This window comes from Parasteatoda tepidariorum, chromosome 5 (assembly GCF_043381705.1).
Source record: "Parasteatoda tepidariorum isolate YZ-2023 chromosome 5, CAS_Ptep_4.0, whole genome shotgun sequence".
NCBI classification, from domain to species: domain Eukaryota; kingdom Metazoa; phylum Arthropoda; class Arachnida; order Araneae; family Theridiidae; genus Parasteatoda; species Parasteatoda tepidariorum.
The window spans coordinates 57,171,886-57,188,914 of NC_092208.1; the positions used below are offsets into that span (position 1 = coordinate 57,171,886).

Consider the following 17,029-nt stretch of genomic DNA (forward strand, 5'->3'; position numbering starts at 1 on the left):
TATATATATATATTAAGATTGGATTGCGAGTCATGCAATTTTATGGATCACTTTAAATAGGCTTTTAGAGTAATCAAGAGTTTAAGATTAGATTATCTATTTTCTTTAAAAATAACAATAATCAAATTTGCATAAGTTTCCAAAAAATAATCTAGTTGAAGGACAAATATTGAAACTTGCTTTCTGAATATAGCTTAAAGCTAACGCATTTGTATAACAAATTTGCCGTCATATTTTTAATTTAGAATGAAATACGGGGATAGTGAGAATTACTTTTCCAGTTTTGAGTAGTGATGGCGTATCATAAAAATAAGTTCTCTTTCAAGTTAAGTTTCTTAGCAATTTTTTATGCTGTTTTCATGTTTTTCATCTTTAAAATACAGGAATTACAAGCAGCTGATCAGTTATTTTCTATAGCAGTTATTCAAAGCGAGCGTCAAAGTTACAAGAGAAATAATAATTTTCATTCATCCGGAATAACACATTTAAAATTAATGGTCTTAGAATAAGATTAAAATTGCCTTACGATCTCATAAGATTCAAAGGTATAATAGTTTTCCATCGCATGAGTTCGCATATTGCAGCTTCGGTGTATGGCATTTGGAGATGATCTTTATAGGTGGGGAAGCGATCTCGTCCTATAACATCGTCGATCTCCATTTGTATTTTTTTCTGAACCTCTGGGAAACCCGCCATGACCAGGCACATCCAGTCTACAGATACTCGAATCGTTGTACTGCCAGCTCCAAAGAAACCACGAGCTAAATCCAGCAAAACTTCCCCTAGAAATTATTTAAAGCTATGAACAATCTTTTTTGTTGTAAAAATATATCAAATTGGAATTATTTTCAGATTTTATATGGATTAGTGATGGAATAATTTTTTTATGTTTATGGAGCAAGCAAAGGAAACCATATTAGTTGAAAAAATTTTAAACGACCCTTAGATAAAAATATATACCTTAACTTTTAATTTCATCAATAGAGTTTCATACGATATTTAGGAAGAACAGAAAAGAACCCAATATTAATTGGAAAACATACGATTGCAATTTTTCATGCAATTTGTGACGCAGTTTAAGCGCATTTATCTACAATAATACCAATCATTCATTTCAAGTACGTCTCGTTTCCTTACTTCGTTGAATGTGTGTATTTAATCACCTAAGCAAGAATTTTTAGGGTACAAATGACATGCTTAAATTTAAAGGAGTAGCTCGAGATGAGAGTTTAAGCTAATTTTATTATTTACTATCCGCCGTCATTGGCGAGATGGCCCACCGTCATGAAGTCACCGTTTTGCGGCTCCACATTGACTTATAGCCATAACTTAAAAACAAAATTTTTGAAAATTGCAATTAGGTAAAGGTATCAATTTTTATCATAAAAGTTTGGTTAAAAATTAAATTTTTTTTTAAACCTAAAGGTATTCTCATCGTTAACCCCAGCAACAACATTGGTGTCTGCTGTTCATCATAGCAGTCGGTACTATGAGCTTCCTTCCTATGGTCTTTCTGTTCATGCATCACATATTCGCCTCATTTCTGCTCTGCACATTTAAAATTTTATTATTACAATATTTTTATTATCGCCTATTGTAACTATTTTGCCCAATGGAAAACAAGGGACGTAAACATAATAAATCTTCAAACTTGGCAACTATCAGGCTTTTGTGCTCAGGACCTGAGTAATTTCTCAGGTTCTTTTCGTAATAAGTGTATAAATCGTGGATTCGTGCTCCCTTTCCGCCTGCAATTTCGTAGTTGGAGCATGTGCGATTTATCCTTTATTTCTTTTTAGAGCTTTTTTTTCAGGAATTTGTAATGTCTGATAAAAGAAGTACTGCTTTTAGCAGAAGATATTATGATTATCATTATTATTTTGAGAATGATATTCTTAATTAACTTCCATTTGTTTCTTTTTTAGCACCAAATTTTTTAGTTGATAGTTTTTCTGTGCTAGTAGAAGTTGTAAGAAATGAAGACACAGCACGTTTCATGATATTCTAGAACTGTATGATTCGATAACTATATAATAACGATATTCTAGAATTTTGTGCTTTATAATATTTAGCCTAACGAAGTCATTATAGTATTTCTTCAGTATTCCGATGGAATTTATACAAAATGGGCTAAAGTCAGTTGTAGCAAAAGTATATTTAACCTACAATGTATTAGCCAAGCTCAAGCAGGCCGGCAGTAATAACACTGGGTAACATTTTTTTATGTTGCATGACATTTTTTTTTAACAAACCATAGAGATTTTTGTATCGCTGATCTTAAATCTGTAATAGGTTTCTCGCTCTGAGCTATGGTTTTTTTTAAAAGACAATTTTGGTCTATTTTTTGTCGAAATTTATCAGTTTAAAAACGCTATATATAACAGAGGGTTGCGTAAATGTTGTGATAAACTTCTAGGGGAGTTAAATCGTATCATCAGGATTAATATTGCATAAGTACTCATGTGCGGAAATGTCGCCATACGCCGTTACAGATACTTCCCTGTTATGAACTGTTTCTTCGTGTCACTCTGAACTGGTCAAAATTGGGAAGTGCGACTAGCCGCATACGACGGCATTCCCCGGGACAGGTTTCTATGCAATTTTAATCCCGATGATGTGCCCTTATTCCTCCAGCAGTTCTTCGTAACATTTACGCGACCCTCTGTTATATATAACGCTTTTCATCTTGTGCATTTCGACAAAAAATAGACTGAAATTGTGATTTAAAAAAAAAATCTCTAGCTTTAGGAGCAAAACTAATTTTCGAATTTTAGTGCAGTTATTTCTCACAACGATGGTACCTGTGAGAGAGGACATTTAGCCACCCACAAAACAGAAATCCTGACTTTTATTTATTGATCAAAACTAATTTTGAAGTATTTGCTCTCTGTTAAGTCAAATCAGAAAGAGTTTCTGAAAAGCTTTTGCATTTTTTGAAAAATATTAAATCCAGTCACGCAGTCTGTTTTAAAACAAAAGATTAATGAACCATTTTGCAGTTTAAAATATTATCTTCGGGCATATAATAATGGAAATATTACACTTGCTCATAAATATTTAAAATTAAGGCGCATGTGCAAGCGAGATTTTAATAAAATTTTAAATAGTTGGTTTGCACTTCACAATAAATGACTCCATTATTTAGGATGGAACACTCAAAAAAGAACCTCAAAAGTATTATTTTATGATGTTTATACCAAATAATTTAATTTGTGTATAGCTATATAAGATATTTGGTTAAAAAAAATTTAAAAAACAAAAAAACAAAGCGCATTTCTTGAAATTTCAAATTATCTTCTACCACTCCCTTACAATTTCTCAACTATAATAGATTACTTTAAGATATTTCCATAATTAATCTCTCCTAGTCGTAAATAAAAATTGAATTAGCAATTTTTGCTTCTCACTGTGAAATCCAGTATTTTGTCCTTCTCTTTTCTGGATTTCAATAATGTATCTATCCATAAAGTCCCGGATGTTGTTTGGATCTAAGGTTCTTTCATGTTCCTCCATTTCTTTTCTGAAATAATAACCAGATATTTTTATTTTTTTAAATACTTAATCTTAAATTATCTTTTCGTTTAAATTATATTAATCGTAAATTAGTTTTTTTTCTTTAATATTTCGCAGAATAAATAAAATTATTTATTGAACTTTGACAACGCGATGCAAAACAAATAACATATAAACAAGTTTTCTAGGATGGACCCTGAAAAACATTATACCTTCTATAACTTTTATGGTTTTCTTTGTTACCTCTATTAAACATTACGACTTTTGAATCCAATTATCGGATTCTTACATAGTAAGAAGCGGTATCAATGATTTCATAAGTAATGTTTTCTGAATATATTTAAAGTCAAGAAATAGTTACAAAAACACGATTTCTCTGAATAAATATAACTTCATTTCGGAGGCTTGGAATGTTTTGTTTTCAAGTCGCTATCTGGAAAATATGGTTTCGTCAGGAGAGCGGTTAGAAATAGCGCCTGCATGTTTGGAAATTTGAGCGACTATTTGCTTGTTTTTTCATGTTTCTTAAATTTACTAATGATCAAAATGTTTTTTGAACAGTAAGTTACAAAAATTATTACTCAATTTAAAGCTACAAAATCCACAACAAATATTGATGACTGATATGAAAGACGCAACATTTCATTTAAATTTTTATTTTATTTAATAACTTTTTATTGACTGAAAATACTAACTCTTTGATGAGGAATTAGTTTTAAAGATTTTAATTGGTAGATCTTATGATTTTATGCCAGGAGACATTTTAAATGGGTTTAACTTAGTAGCGAGCGAAGCTAACAGGGTTTACCAAGCCTTATAAAATTGCATGGCTGTCTTCGGGGGCTGGGGAGCGTAAGTGAACAGGCGGTGGATCCTTAAAAAAGTTTCCTTTACATTCATTATAATCATGTTCTCGAAAACCATAAACCAGAAATAAAAGTAAATGTATTGGCGAAATCAATATTTAAATTCAAATGACAATAATTTCATTAAAATAAATGAAGAGAAAAGAAGCAATTTTTTGGAATTCGAATACCTGCAGAACTCAGTAAGTACCTCAACAGCCCTTCTCAGTTTTTCATTACTTCCAATTTTCAGATGTGTCATTATAGCTCTGGCCCAAGGAAAGAACATTTGCCATCCAACTGCTCCAGCCATACGACCAACATTGGCAATTAGTTTGTTGAGTTCTTTTCGTCTCGGATCGTCGTATTTCATCCGGCGTCCAAAAAGCAGAGAGGCTATGTTATTCGATACACTTGAAGCAAGTATATCAGATATTTTTATCGGTTCACTTCTTTGTTCTTCCATTCTTTCTAAAACTTCAACAACTTCTTCCTACAGTAAAGAATATCTTTTATTTAATTGCTGTGCTTTTAGAGAAAAACAATTTCCTTAAAATTTGCAAGAAAATGCAAATAACTTTTGTACTCGAATTCTATTTTGTCCAGTGTGTGGATTTAGGAAGAAGTCGCTTCTTATAATGGTTTTATTATTTATTATCAATTATAGAAAGATTGGTTCAAAATTGATTAAAATCAAGTTAGCTTTAAGGTGAGCTTTCATTTCGGTATGAACAGAACCTAAAACACGATTTTTCTTTGTTTCTTCCACTGAGGAAAAATAAACTCTCTAAATCTTTTTTGCAATATACTTTCCAATAATTGATTCAAGCAAAAATGGATTGAAGTTTATTTTAAGTTGAGTTTCTAATCAGGCTTTTCAGAAATCTAAATTACGAAGCACGTGTTGTGAGATTACCTTTCTTTCCCTCTAAAACTTGTCTTTGGAAAATGCTGCAAAGAAATTCTATTACCTTCTTTGCAGTGTGCTTATAAATGTCTGATGTTTAACAACAATGAAATGAAGTTTATTTTAAATTAAGATTTCATTCGGAAATTGATGAAATTTAAGTCACGATGGGTAGAGGTGTATTATACCCTGTGCGTTCTGGGGCCAAAGTAAAAAATTCAGGAGGTCATGGGAGTGACACTGTGCTAGACAATATTAAAAGATATCAGTGGCAGGAAGAGAATAACAATTGTGTGTAAGTTACTGTATTTTTTCAAAATGTTTTGTTAAAAATAGAAATTGAATTTCACTTATGGATCAAATTAAGCCAACTAATGTTATGCAGATAACAGGATTAGATTCATTATGTAGACAACAAGAAAACTATCATAAGATTATTTATTTATTGTGAAAAATAGTAAATGCTGGCTTATTAGTTTTATTTTTGATTTCGTAATTTCATCGCTCCGATCTGTTCATAATACGTTGAACTATATGTTAAGTATCATAATTCATTGTGATGTGTGTACATACCGTTGCTTTCTCGTTGCCAAGAGAAAAAGTAGAAATAAGTTGCTAAAGTTTCCTTATTGTAAGACTCTCTTTTTCGGGGAAAATAATTTCCCTTTTTGAGCAAGTTTTCTTCATTACTTTTTCAACCTGCCATTACGCGTACAAAGACGAAATACATCTGAAATGAGTTGATTAACTGAAATGTATTGCAGCACTTGATTCATTTATAAGCCATTGCTGGTAAATCCTCGTTTTATTTACCTTCATTTGTTCAGCATTTGCATAAAACTTCATTCTTGTAAAGGCCATTTTAAAGTAAAACTTTGTAAATCGAGACGAAACTTAAAATTCTTATTTCTCCTTTCAGTCTTAACAAAATACTTAACAGTCTAATGCGTCAAATTTTTGTACATATATATCATCTAAAGTAATTGCCTTTTTGCAGTCTTTTGTATCTTATTTTCTATGAATTGTTTTTAAACTGAATGAGATGATTTGGAGGATCACCAAAATATATTCAGCGGAGCAATAATGGCATGCGGGCCACGCAGGAAGAACCCTAATGTAGAATATCCTTTTTTACCTTTCTTTTCTGAACTAATTAGAGTTATATTTTTGGAGTATGTTTTTAAATTTCTAATGCAAAGCAACAATGAAATTAAGTTTACTTTAAGTTGAGCCTCCAATCGGGTTTTGCCAAAACCTACATCACGAAGAGCATGCAGTGAGAATCTTCTCTGTTCTTTCCATCCTAAATCTAAGAAAGCACCAGTTCCTAAACAGGATTAAAAATATTATAAGTACCTTTTACAATGAAAGGGTTTCGTAAAAATATTTTTAGCTATTCAACAGAAAACAAAACAATGTATAATATTTATTCAAACTATATTGGATAGTAACGTTATTTACTAGGGACCATCTTAGGGAAATTTTCAAAAAATAAGTGATTTATTTTCGTATAATTTGATAGTACACACATGTGATAGAATTTATTCCTTAAAATTTAAGTCAAAATTCTTTGTTAGACCACTTGCTTGTCAGACAGATCTCATGCAAATTATATTTTGTATATCGTATTTTTATATCAATTGTGTTAATCGACTTGCAACCTTTACCCTTTGGTGCAGATGGGACACCGGTGTTCCTTTTATAGATTTTTTGGTGTTTTAATTACACGCAAAAATATATTTTAGTGTTTTTCAATTCAGTCAAAAACAGTCTAATAAATAATTAAGAAATATGTTAGATTATCTGAATTTTATTTGTAATGAAATATAAAATCTAGAAAAAAGCAATTGGAAATATTCTTTTTTCATTCACATTCAAAAACTTATCAATAATTGATTTTGCAAATTAAAAAAAAAATCAATGATTAATTACTATTTTTCTTGAATTCCAATAAGTGCAAATTTGAAAAAAAATTGTTGGGCAGTGAGCCGTGTGAAGAAACTTTTACATTTAACGCAAAGAAAAAAGAACCAGAAAAAGACACCGGTGTATCATGCTGTATTTCATAATCATAAATTATTAAAATGCAAAATATAATAGTTTTCACTTAGTTTGACCAAACTTGATACAAAATCATAAAAAAAGTATGAAAAATATGCTTAATAAAAATTCTGGGTCAAAAGGTTAAGGCGAATTCTTTTCACGAAGCTTAATTTCAGAAACATATGAAGATATCCATTTCCTAAATTTTGCGGAATGGTGCCTTGACCAGGAAACTGTTTCGTCAGAAACGACCATAATCTCGCGTAACTATTTGTAATGAGTGTTGACGCTGGTTGCTTTTCTAATCCAAAATAAGCTGTTGCCCATCTTAATAAGTAATAATGAAATGATGAAACCAATGTTGAATAATTATAGTTCATAATATTTACTTATTGTTTCGTCACTCAATGGGATGGGACCATCAGCTGGTCTACCCATAAAGGCATCTTCAGCAAAGGCATCCTTTATAACTTTAAAGTCACAGAGAACAAGTACATCCACGCTGCCTAGTCGAATTCTGAACAAATAAAAAAAAAATGAATAAATCTTTGGCGAGAATCGGTTGCGTGTTTTGCACTTTTAGTTAAGTCAGTTGCCAAAGATAAAAAAAAGGAGAAATGCGAAATATAAACATAACTTTAATAAAATTTTCCTTCAAAAACCATCCAAGAATTATCGAACGCGTAAAAACTAAAGAATTCGCGATCGCAACGCTCGAGTACGCCGTCTAGCGGGAGCCTGTAAATATCGGACATTAACTTAATACAATCACATTTTCTGCCATCAAAGTCATTGACTGAATCAGACGCCATTTTTTAGCAGCAAATAAGAAACAAAATTTCCCTAAGGAAAAGGCCGAAGAACTTGAAAAAAATCTCCAGAATATTAGTAAATCTTTCAGGAACAGAACACGCCAAACATTTGAAGAAAAATTCCTCAATAATTTTTAATTTCTATTATCAACAAACTTGCAACTGATGACTTCCGATTTCGGATACTGTTACAGATGTGTGTATTAAGGTAAAATGCATTTCTTCTGTCTTCAATTCATTACGAATTAAAGTGAAGTCAACATTGCTTTCGTCATTCCAGTGAATAAATATGAATTCAGAACATACAGAATTGTAATAGTTATAGCATATTCTTCTTCGTTATAGAATAGTATATATTTCTGTATCCATATAATTCGGAAAACAACAATAAAAAATTATCCAAGTTACTTGAAATAGTGCCATTTGTGCTGATTCTTAATTAATTTAAATCGTTTTCTTGGTAAGTTTTTTTTAATTTTGAAAGAATAAGTTCAACTAGAATTCAGCTATTCTGTTTTTAGCTACATATTCAAATTCATATCAATTATAAAATTTTGCTGTGTAGTATGTTATCTAAAAGTAATGAAGGTATAAACTATGTATCTATTATTTGAGAATAAAGTTTTCAAACAAGGAACTTATCATTTTGGAATTCTCCGGGAATCATAAATCAGGTAAGTGCAATGATTTTTACAATAAAAAATTTGCTTGTAAATATTTTTTTTTCATTTGATGATGGTTCTCTACAGAATGGTTTTTTACGTCTGATTAAGAACTATAAGAATAATAAAAAAAGAAACAATATGAAAGTTTTTATTTCAATGTTAAGAATTCTTAAAATCGTTTTTTTTATCCTAAGAATTCTTTATTTTCCGTTTTTTAGTTTATAATTTTTTGATAAAAATTGTTCTCAAAATACTTTTTTTGAAAAATTAAATGGTATAACATTATGTGTTTATGTATACTTCTTGTATATTCCAATGTTTGAAGTAATATGATTCAGAAAAGTATGGAATAAAAATTCGGTACTTACGTATTAACGCCACCGCCGCTACAGATTTGGCGGTTTTTAAGTGCCGCCAATCTACACTTAAAATTTTTGCGACAATTCATAAAATAAAACACTTTATTTAAAATCAAAATAGTCAATCGGATTTCGGTGGAAAATGAGCCGATATAGAGTTTAGCATAGATTCAAAACAATCATATCGCCATATGAACTCTGATAAATAAGATTCCAAATGAAATAACATTTCCAAAACGTACGTTTACCAAGATAAAGTTTTATGTTGTGGGAATTGGTACATTTTCGTTTTTTCGGTAAAATATTTCCCTCCTGAAAAAATAAAATTGCATCTTGTTTTGTTTTTGGCAAATCCCAAAGACGAATTTTCGTAGCACTAAAAATGGCGACAAAAAAGAATTGTTTTTTTTTTTTTGTTTCGTCAGCATTCTTTATTTTACGTTTCTTAGTTTCTAAATAATGATTTTTATTGAAACTTGAAATTTTTTGATAAAAATTGTTGTCAAAAAACTTTGTTTACAAAATTAAATTTCATAAAATTATGAGGCTTATGTATACTTTTTGTTCATTTTAATTTTTGAAGTAATATGATTCTTAAAACTATAGAATGTAAAGTTTAAATGGGCCTTTCATGTTATATCATTAAATTTAGTAATACTATTTCTCGGGCATTAGGTTTTAACTCTTATAAGAATATACATATTTTTTTCTGTTAATGTACAAATATTTTTCCGATGTGTTTTGGATATTCCTTCTCTAATAAAAAGAGATACCATTTTGTTTTCGGTTGTACAAGAAAGAAGATCAAGCATTTTTCTTTTTTAAATTTAATAAGCCACATTAAAGAAGGAACGTTGCAATGCTACACGCTACATTAACGACGTCTCCAGAGTAACTGAATGACGGTTCATATGGAAATCGCAGGTAAGCGTCTCATACAACAACGCCCCCTATAGTTCGTTGCGATCGCGAATAGACGTAAAGCAAATCACAAAGAAAGAAAAGAACAAAGTTATACTATGGTATATCACATTTCATTTCCTGATATTCAGTTCAGTTCATTAAGGAGATAACAAAAATACATTGAGGGTCGCCAGAGCATGAACCTCGGCTACTTGAACCAAATAAGCTGATTACACCACAAATCAAATAGATTATGACGTATTAATAATTTTATGTTTACAAGATTCTATGCTATCTTATTTTCTCATTTCTAATCTATTCTTTCATAAGATCTGGTTTCTTAACTGGATCTGGAAAAGCGCCTTATCTGGGCGTCAGCGTTAAATTGACGTTACCCTGACGCCAACAAAATACTGTTTTGTTAGCTCAGCGTGAGCAGTTGGCCCAACGCAGACATCATCTCGCATTGCGCATGCGTTAATAACGTAAACAAACATTTATTTTCAATTTCAATTGATTTTGTTATTGTCGACCAGTGCTTTAGAGAACAAATAATGACTTTGTCCAAGAAAAAAAACACATTATAGCTTAGATAAATGAAGAAGAAGAGGAAGAAGAGGCTATGTTTAATGTTAAAATCAAAATCTTGGCTGATTTCAATGGACTGTGGGATGTTGTACGCCATTGTTTCTGTCGTTAACGTCACGTTGTAATCTTGATTTGTACTTTGTACGGTAGTTGTCGCTCAAGCTGGGCGTTTTATGTGACGTATGCTGTCAAACACACCAATTGACCAATCAGTGGTTAGAGTTCAATTCAAGCTGACGTTTTGCAATTCCAACCTGTCCTAAGAAACCAGGCCTTCAATATACAGTGGCATAATGCCAAATACCAGAAAAAAGAAAAATTTCCTTGATTTTCCTTGAATAGCCCTGACAAAATATATCATCAATGATAAAGGAACTAGTTTCATTTGTGTTTAATGATCATTAGAATAACAAGGAATTTTTCACGGTTTTTTCCTATAATGCAACTCAAAAGCTAATTTGTTTCTTTTGTTCCTAAACTACAAAATGAACGATTAATTTTTCAATCTCCTTGGAGTGAGCAGGAGTTTGTTTTAAATGAAGCAAAAAGATTTAAAAAAAAATGCATGCGACCAGGACAAAAACTTACGGCTTTTAAAAGTTACCAATCTCAAAAGAATCATCCCAGTCGTTTATTAAATGCTGTACTAATTTATAAAACGCACAGGACCTCTCACAAATCTTTTAGAAATTAACTGGCTGAAAATTTAATATGTTATAGAAGTTCAAAACATTTTGAGCAAAAGTTCTCATTGATACGAAGTCCAAAAATAGATAGTTTCCGAGATAAAGAGCATCAAACATAAGAGGTATAGGCAATGGTTACAGTGTTGAAAGGTGCTTGAAGCGCGCAGCTTTATTGGCTTAGGTGAATGCAAAGAAGTAACTGTTAAAAATTTATCGGAAAAAATAGTTAAATAACAATTTATTTACTGTTATTTTACCATATTCTAACAAAATAGTAAAATAACCACAAATAAGATGGTAATCAAACTGTTAATTGTGAGAAAGTCATTTATTAACTGCTTTCACTTAATACGGTTAAAAAACCAGAGTTTTGTTGCACTAATTAGATCCACCTAATGAAATCACTAAATTCCTTGCTGATGGATAGCACATATTTTAGCCGATAGTGCTAATCTGTCAATTCTATGAAAGACAGAACGGGAGTTCGAGCACTGGCACCACAATAATTCCACCATTCCCTTCAAAATATGAAGAGTTCCCTGAGTCCTGCACTCCCTAACTTTTGACTCTGAGTTATTAGAATACGATAATCTCATAAATCACGCATAGATCAATGCAGCCAAAAAGTTGCTGAGCTATCTATAATGTCCAGTTAAATTTCTTTTTATGGCTTTTTAACCACACTAATTGTAAACGGTCTTAAAAACCGTAAAAGTACAAAATATTCTTTTCCGAAAACTTTATGGTTAATTAGATGAACTGACTACCGCCAGTTATTTTACCATAATTTTAGAATGAAAATTCTAACAGTCTAATGCAAGTTACTCATTTAATGCTGGACATTCTGACGAGCTACTAGCTTTTTTCACTACTTTCAATGCTTACTTAAAAGTTAATTTACTAGCTTTTTTTAAATTTTCACGGTTAATGCTAATGACGTGTGAATTACTATTTATAGTTTGAACCATCGTATTTCGGAAACTATCAATTTTTATACTTCATGTCAATGAGAATGTTTTGAGCTACCGCATATTAAATTTTCAGCCATTTGACAGAGAATTAATTTTCCATAAAATTTCTGCAGGGGAACTTAACTAATTTTCTTCACAAAATTCCGAAATTTATGCACTGCCAATAATAGTTGTACACAAAAAATAAAATTATATCTATAATATTAATAAATATGATTAATTTTTGCTTAAATTTTCTACAATGGAGTTTACCTTTAAGTCAGCTGAGCTGCATTTTATTGAAATTTTAAATTAAACTATGCAATTAATAATTCATAATGGGAATGACAATATCGATTTCTCTTTAAATGTTTTCTCGTTTAACAAAAAAATAGATAATTTTTTAAAGAAAGCAACTTACTTGAAAATTGGACCGTATTTTTTAGCAAGCTGTTGCAACTTGATGTAGGGTTTTTTTGTTAAAAATGGTAAATAGCCAACGATAGGTAATCCAGTGGGTCCAGGCAATGACTTTTTATCAGAATTTCTTTTGATAAGCCATACCAGAGTAATGAAAATAACTAAAGCAGCAAATATTAGAGAAATAATATCCATTTCGCTGTAAAAATTTTTTCAATTCAATAATTTATTGCTTTTATAGGTGCTTTATGGACTATAAGTTATCTTATCACTTGGTTTTTCTTTTTGTTAAAAAAGAACAACAATTTTTGTTTTATCTTATGTTTAAATCAAAAATTTTTATAGAGGAGGTTATATAAAAGAGTTGCTCTGTAGTAAAAGTTGATTGAAGTAAACAAGGAAACCAATATCTTATCAACGTCGAATTGTTCATTGTTTTATTTTTGACAACGTTCGATAAGATGGATTATAATTTTGCAATTTTGTAAAAAATGTATTTTCTAAATTGAATTGGATACTTGGGTGCACCTCGGCTTTAAAAAAACGAGTTTACTAAGTTAAAGGAAGGCAAGTAAATAACGTAGGGAGTGAAATATCTAGAAGTTCACCCTAATTTCTTCAATCATAATCTCAATCAGTCATTAAAAATAATAATAATTTTTTTCTATAATTTTGTACCTTATTTTATCTCTAGTAGATTATTTTTAGCTGAAATAAAAAATGAAATGACATTAATTGTATAAATATATCCTTTCCCAGATTTACGGGGATGAATATAAATCAACCGTAAATTATTCGCCGCTTTTATGCATATTTTTATACTTTTATGCTTACATACATTAGTAGATTATTTATCTCATAGATAAATAACCTTATTCTTTTTAAAAATTTCCGATTTGTAAAGTACGGAGTGAATTTCGCTGTGTGAGAAGAAATAAAATCAATCAAAATTTCTTTATGTAATTTTATTACTCCAACAAATGAACTTTATTTTTAAAAAATTAAATGTGTGAAGACGGTGATTATCAGTCTAATTTTAGTGGTTTGTTTAAGGTAGCATCATTGTAGTATTAAGCATATTTTTGGCCGTGTGAGATACTCTTTAATTTGAATATCAATTAGGGATATTCATCTCAGAGAAATGAATAAAATCATTTTAGGAAACATTAGTGTATTGAGTAAATATTAAGTTGAATATGAGCGCATTCAAAAATATAAAAATAATGAAAGGAAGTCCCTTAAAGGTATCAAAAATGTAATTTTCTTCACATCGAGAATTTCTGTTAAGATAGATATTCAGCAGTTGGGACGGAGAGGCCGAAAAGGGCTCCCCCCAATCCTATCGCCAATAATTAAAAATTGAAAGGGAATTAATTGTTCCCAACAGACAGTTAGGAGGATGGGAAGAGATCCATGATTGGCGATTTATTGAGAGATAATATAGCCAAAAATAAAGCCAACCCCCTATATTCAATATTAAATGCATTTATCGAAAAAAAATTCTTAAAATATTTTTGCGAAATTGAATCGCAAAGAGACTGTGAGAATTAGTATGACCATGTAACTGAAACAATTTTGTGGTAAGAAATAAAGAATTTTTGTTTCTGATTTAGTCGTGACAGTGAATTAATGAGTCTTACATTAGTATTAAAATAAAAAAGTTAATCGTTACATTGATTGTTAAGAAAAGAATAAAATATTTTCTATCCGCTTTTTACAAATTGTAATAAAATTTAAATTGAGTTAATTTAATTAAAATTCGGTTAAGAATGATTAAAAAAATAAGTGTAAGAAATTAAATAAATTTTAAAAGCTGGGAAATATGTAATGCCTATTATGACATCACAAGATGGTACCCCGATGTTTCATAAAAATACAATTTGAACTTTAATATTTTGTGTAGTAAATTTTTTTTTAATGCATATATTATGAAAAGAAAAGATTTAAAAATGGTATCGGAAAAGCAAACATTTCTATGTTTCCGGGATTAAATTAAAACTTTTAAAAATAGAAAAACGTTACATTAAAAGTATTTTAAAGTGCGAAATTTACAAAATAGTTTTTTTTAAAAAAGCTAACATTTCGTTTCAAGGAATAAATAAAGATGTTTTAAAGCAGAGATAAAATTGTGTTAAATGCATTTTGAGGTACATGTTTTTTAAATGGTTTCAGAAAAGCAAAGACCCTTCCCTAGAGCCTTGACATTGGTAATAGCAAGACTTAAAACTAACCATTTCAGAGGGATGAAAATTCTCCTGGACAAGACCAGGACATACGTTCCCTGCAGAAACTGCCTGGAGCTGGCGGCCGCAATAGTCCAGACCTTTGATGTGATTTAAAGATCCATGAACACGAAAACAAAAACAACAACAAAGCAAAGACTTCGTTTCAGGGAATAAATAAATAAATTTTTAAATTGAAGGAACGTTGCCTTAAAATTATTTTCAGATATAAGGTTTCAAAATGGTTTTAGAAAAGCGCACATTTCGTTTGACGTTTCGTTTTAGGGAATAAATAAATACATTTTGAAACTGGAGCATTAAAAATATTTTAAGGTATAAGGTTTTAAGGCGATTTCAGAAAAGCGTTCATTTCGTTTCAAGAAATAAATGAGGATGTTTTGGAACTGAAAAAATTGCATTAAATGTATTTTAAGGTATAAGACTTTAAAATGGTTTTCAGAAAAGCGGACACTTCGTTTCAGGGAATAGTTAAATATATTTTGAAACTGGAACAAGGTAGCATTAAAAGTATTTTAATAAATAAGATATTAAAATTTTTTCAGAAAGCGCACATTTCGTTTCTAGGAATAAATGAAAACATTTGAAACATCGCATTAAATGTATTTTGACGTATGAGATATTAAGGAGTAAGATTTTAAAATGGTTTCCCAAAATCGAACAATTCTATGTTTCAGAAAATAAATAAAGACGTTTTGGAGCTAGAAGAGCGTTGCCTCCGTATTTTGAAAAAATATTACATAATATATCTCATAAAAAACATTTTCATTCAAATTCATGATTTAAACTAACGTGTATTATGAATAAGAATTTTGCATTTCGAAATGAATTTTTCTATCGAATTATTCCAAAAAGAATTAAGATAGCGAGCTGAGTATCTAATAATTGCAGCAGACAAATGAAGCAAATATGAAACTACAAATAATATCTTACTTCTTGCGCATGCAACAACAGTCTAGTATATCAACAATAGATGTTCAACCAGTTGCAGTTGAAAAACACCCGAAATATCTAGGATTTGTATTGGATCCAGAAATCCTAAGTAATAAAAACATCGACCATCTTGTACTAAAGGCAAGGAAGCGTCTTAATATACTTAAGTATATATCGGGAAGAGACTGGGGTGCTGAGGTCTCGACCCTTAGGAGCACCTACATCAATCTTTTAGTGCCTATTCTAGAATATGGATTCCCTATCTACAGTTGTGCTTCCCATACAAATTTTCAAAAACTAGAGAGAATCCTACTCAGCGCTGCGCGGATTATCACTGGCCTCCGAAATTCCTGTCCTGGTGATATTATACTGTTTGAGGCTGACCTGCAACCTTTAAGCCTCCGAAGAAGTTCATGCATGGTAAAATATTACAGCAAACTCTATAGTTTTGGATCACAAAACGGAACTTCGGATTTACTAACGAAGTGGCAACGTAGTCAAAGGCTCAAGCGAAACAGCCCTTTCAGCCAAGTATTTTCGTCCAACATAACTTTTGGAAACGTGGAACAGCACTTCCTCAGGCAGAGCATAGACCCTGCGGAAGGTCCTTCGGAGGTGTCTTTCCACACCGATCTCCCGGTGGCAGTCAACAAGCAAAATGATCACCCTGCAGTTCTTAGACAAGCAGCACTTGAGAGAATCTACACTATCCCAACGGAGGCTGTTCAAATATATACGGATGGAAGCAAGAGCGAAGACAATCACACCGGGAGTGGGATCTTCATCAAAACTCAGATGAGCGAAATCAAGATCCAGAAAAGGAATCCCGACCACTGTTCCGTTTTTAGGAGCGAGCTTATCGCCATCGATGATGGACTTGCCTCAATACTATCTCTTTCAATTCCGAAAGAGATTTGAATCCTTACCGACAGTAGAAGCGCGGTTCAGCACTTGGCTAGCTGGCACAGAGTGAGGGACAATACTAGCACGAACATCCTTTGTAAACTTTTAAACCTCTCCAAATATTGTCGAATTCATGTACAATGGATATCCTCACACGTAGATATATCAGGCAGTGAAATGGCAGATAGTCTTGCCAAGGCAGGTGCAGCTGAGGCCACTGCGCCTCCAGTGTCTCTTACATCCTCAGAGCTTTTCTCCATTG

At 31.1% G+C, this 17,029-nt stretch overlaps 2 protein-coding genes across 2 annotated transcripts in view; one reads left to right on the plus strand and one right to left on the minus strand.

The window, feature by feature from the left end:
• LOC107457109 (cytochrome P450 18a1) overlaps positions 1–12,914 on the minus strand; it is a 15,494-nt gene extending 2,580 nt beyond the window's left edge. The window contains exons 1-6 of the mRNA XM_016075182.4: positions 12,693–12,914; positions 7,698–7,825; positions 6,486–6,592; positions 4,550–4,851; positions 3,408–3,520; positions 527–782 (exon numbers count right to left, since the gene is read on the minus strand). Coding sequence (XP_015930668.1) covers positions 527–782; positions 3,408–3,520; positions 4,550–4,851; positions 6,486–6,592; positions 7,698–7,825; positions 12,693–12,886 — 1,100 coding nt within the window. The 5' untranslated portion in view covers positions 12,887–12,914. The remainder of the gene's footprint in view (positions 1–526; positions 783–3,407; positions 3,521–4,549; positions 4,852–6,485; positions 6,593–7,697; positions 7,826–12,692) is intronic.
• Positions 12,915–15,840: 2,926 nt separating this feature from the next.
• LOC139425654 (uncharacterized) lies at positions 15,841–16,782 on the plus strand. The gene has a single exon (XM_071181056.1). The coding sequence runs from the start codon at positions 15,841–15,843 to the stop codon at positions 16,780–16,782; it is 942 nt and encodes a 313-aa protein (XP_071037157.1).
• Positions 16,783–17,029: the final 247 nt, after the last annotated feature.

Coding starts and splice junctions, on each gene's coding strand:
- LOC139425654 (XM_071181056.1), top strand. CDS start 15,841: ATGAAACTACAAATAATATCTTACTTCTTGCGCATGCAACAACAGTCT.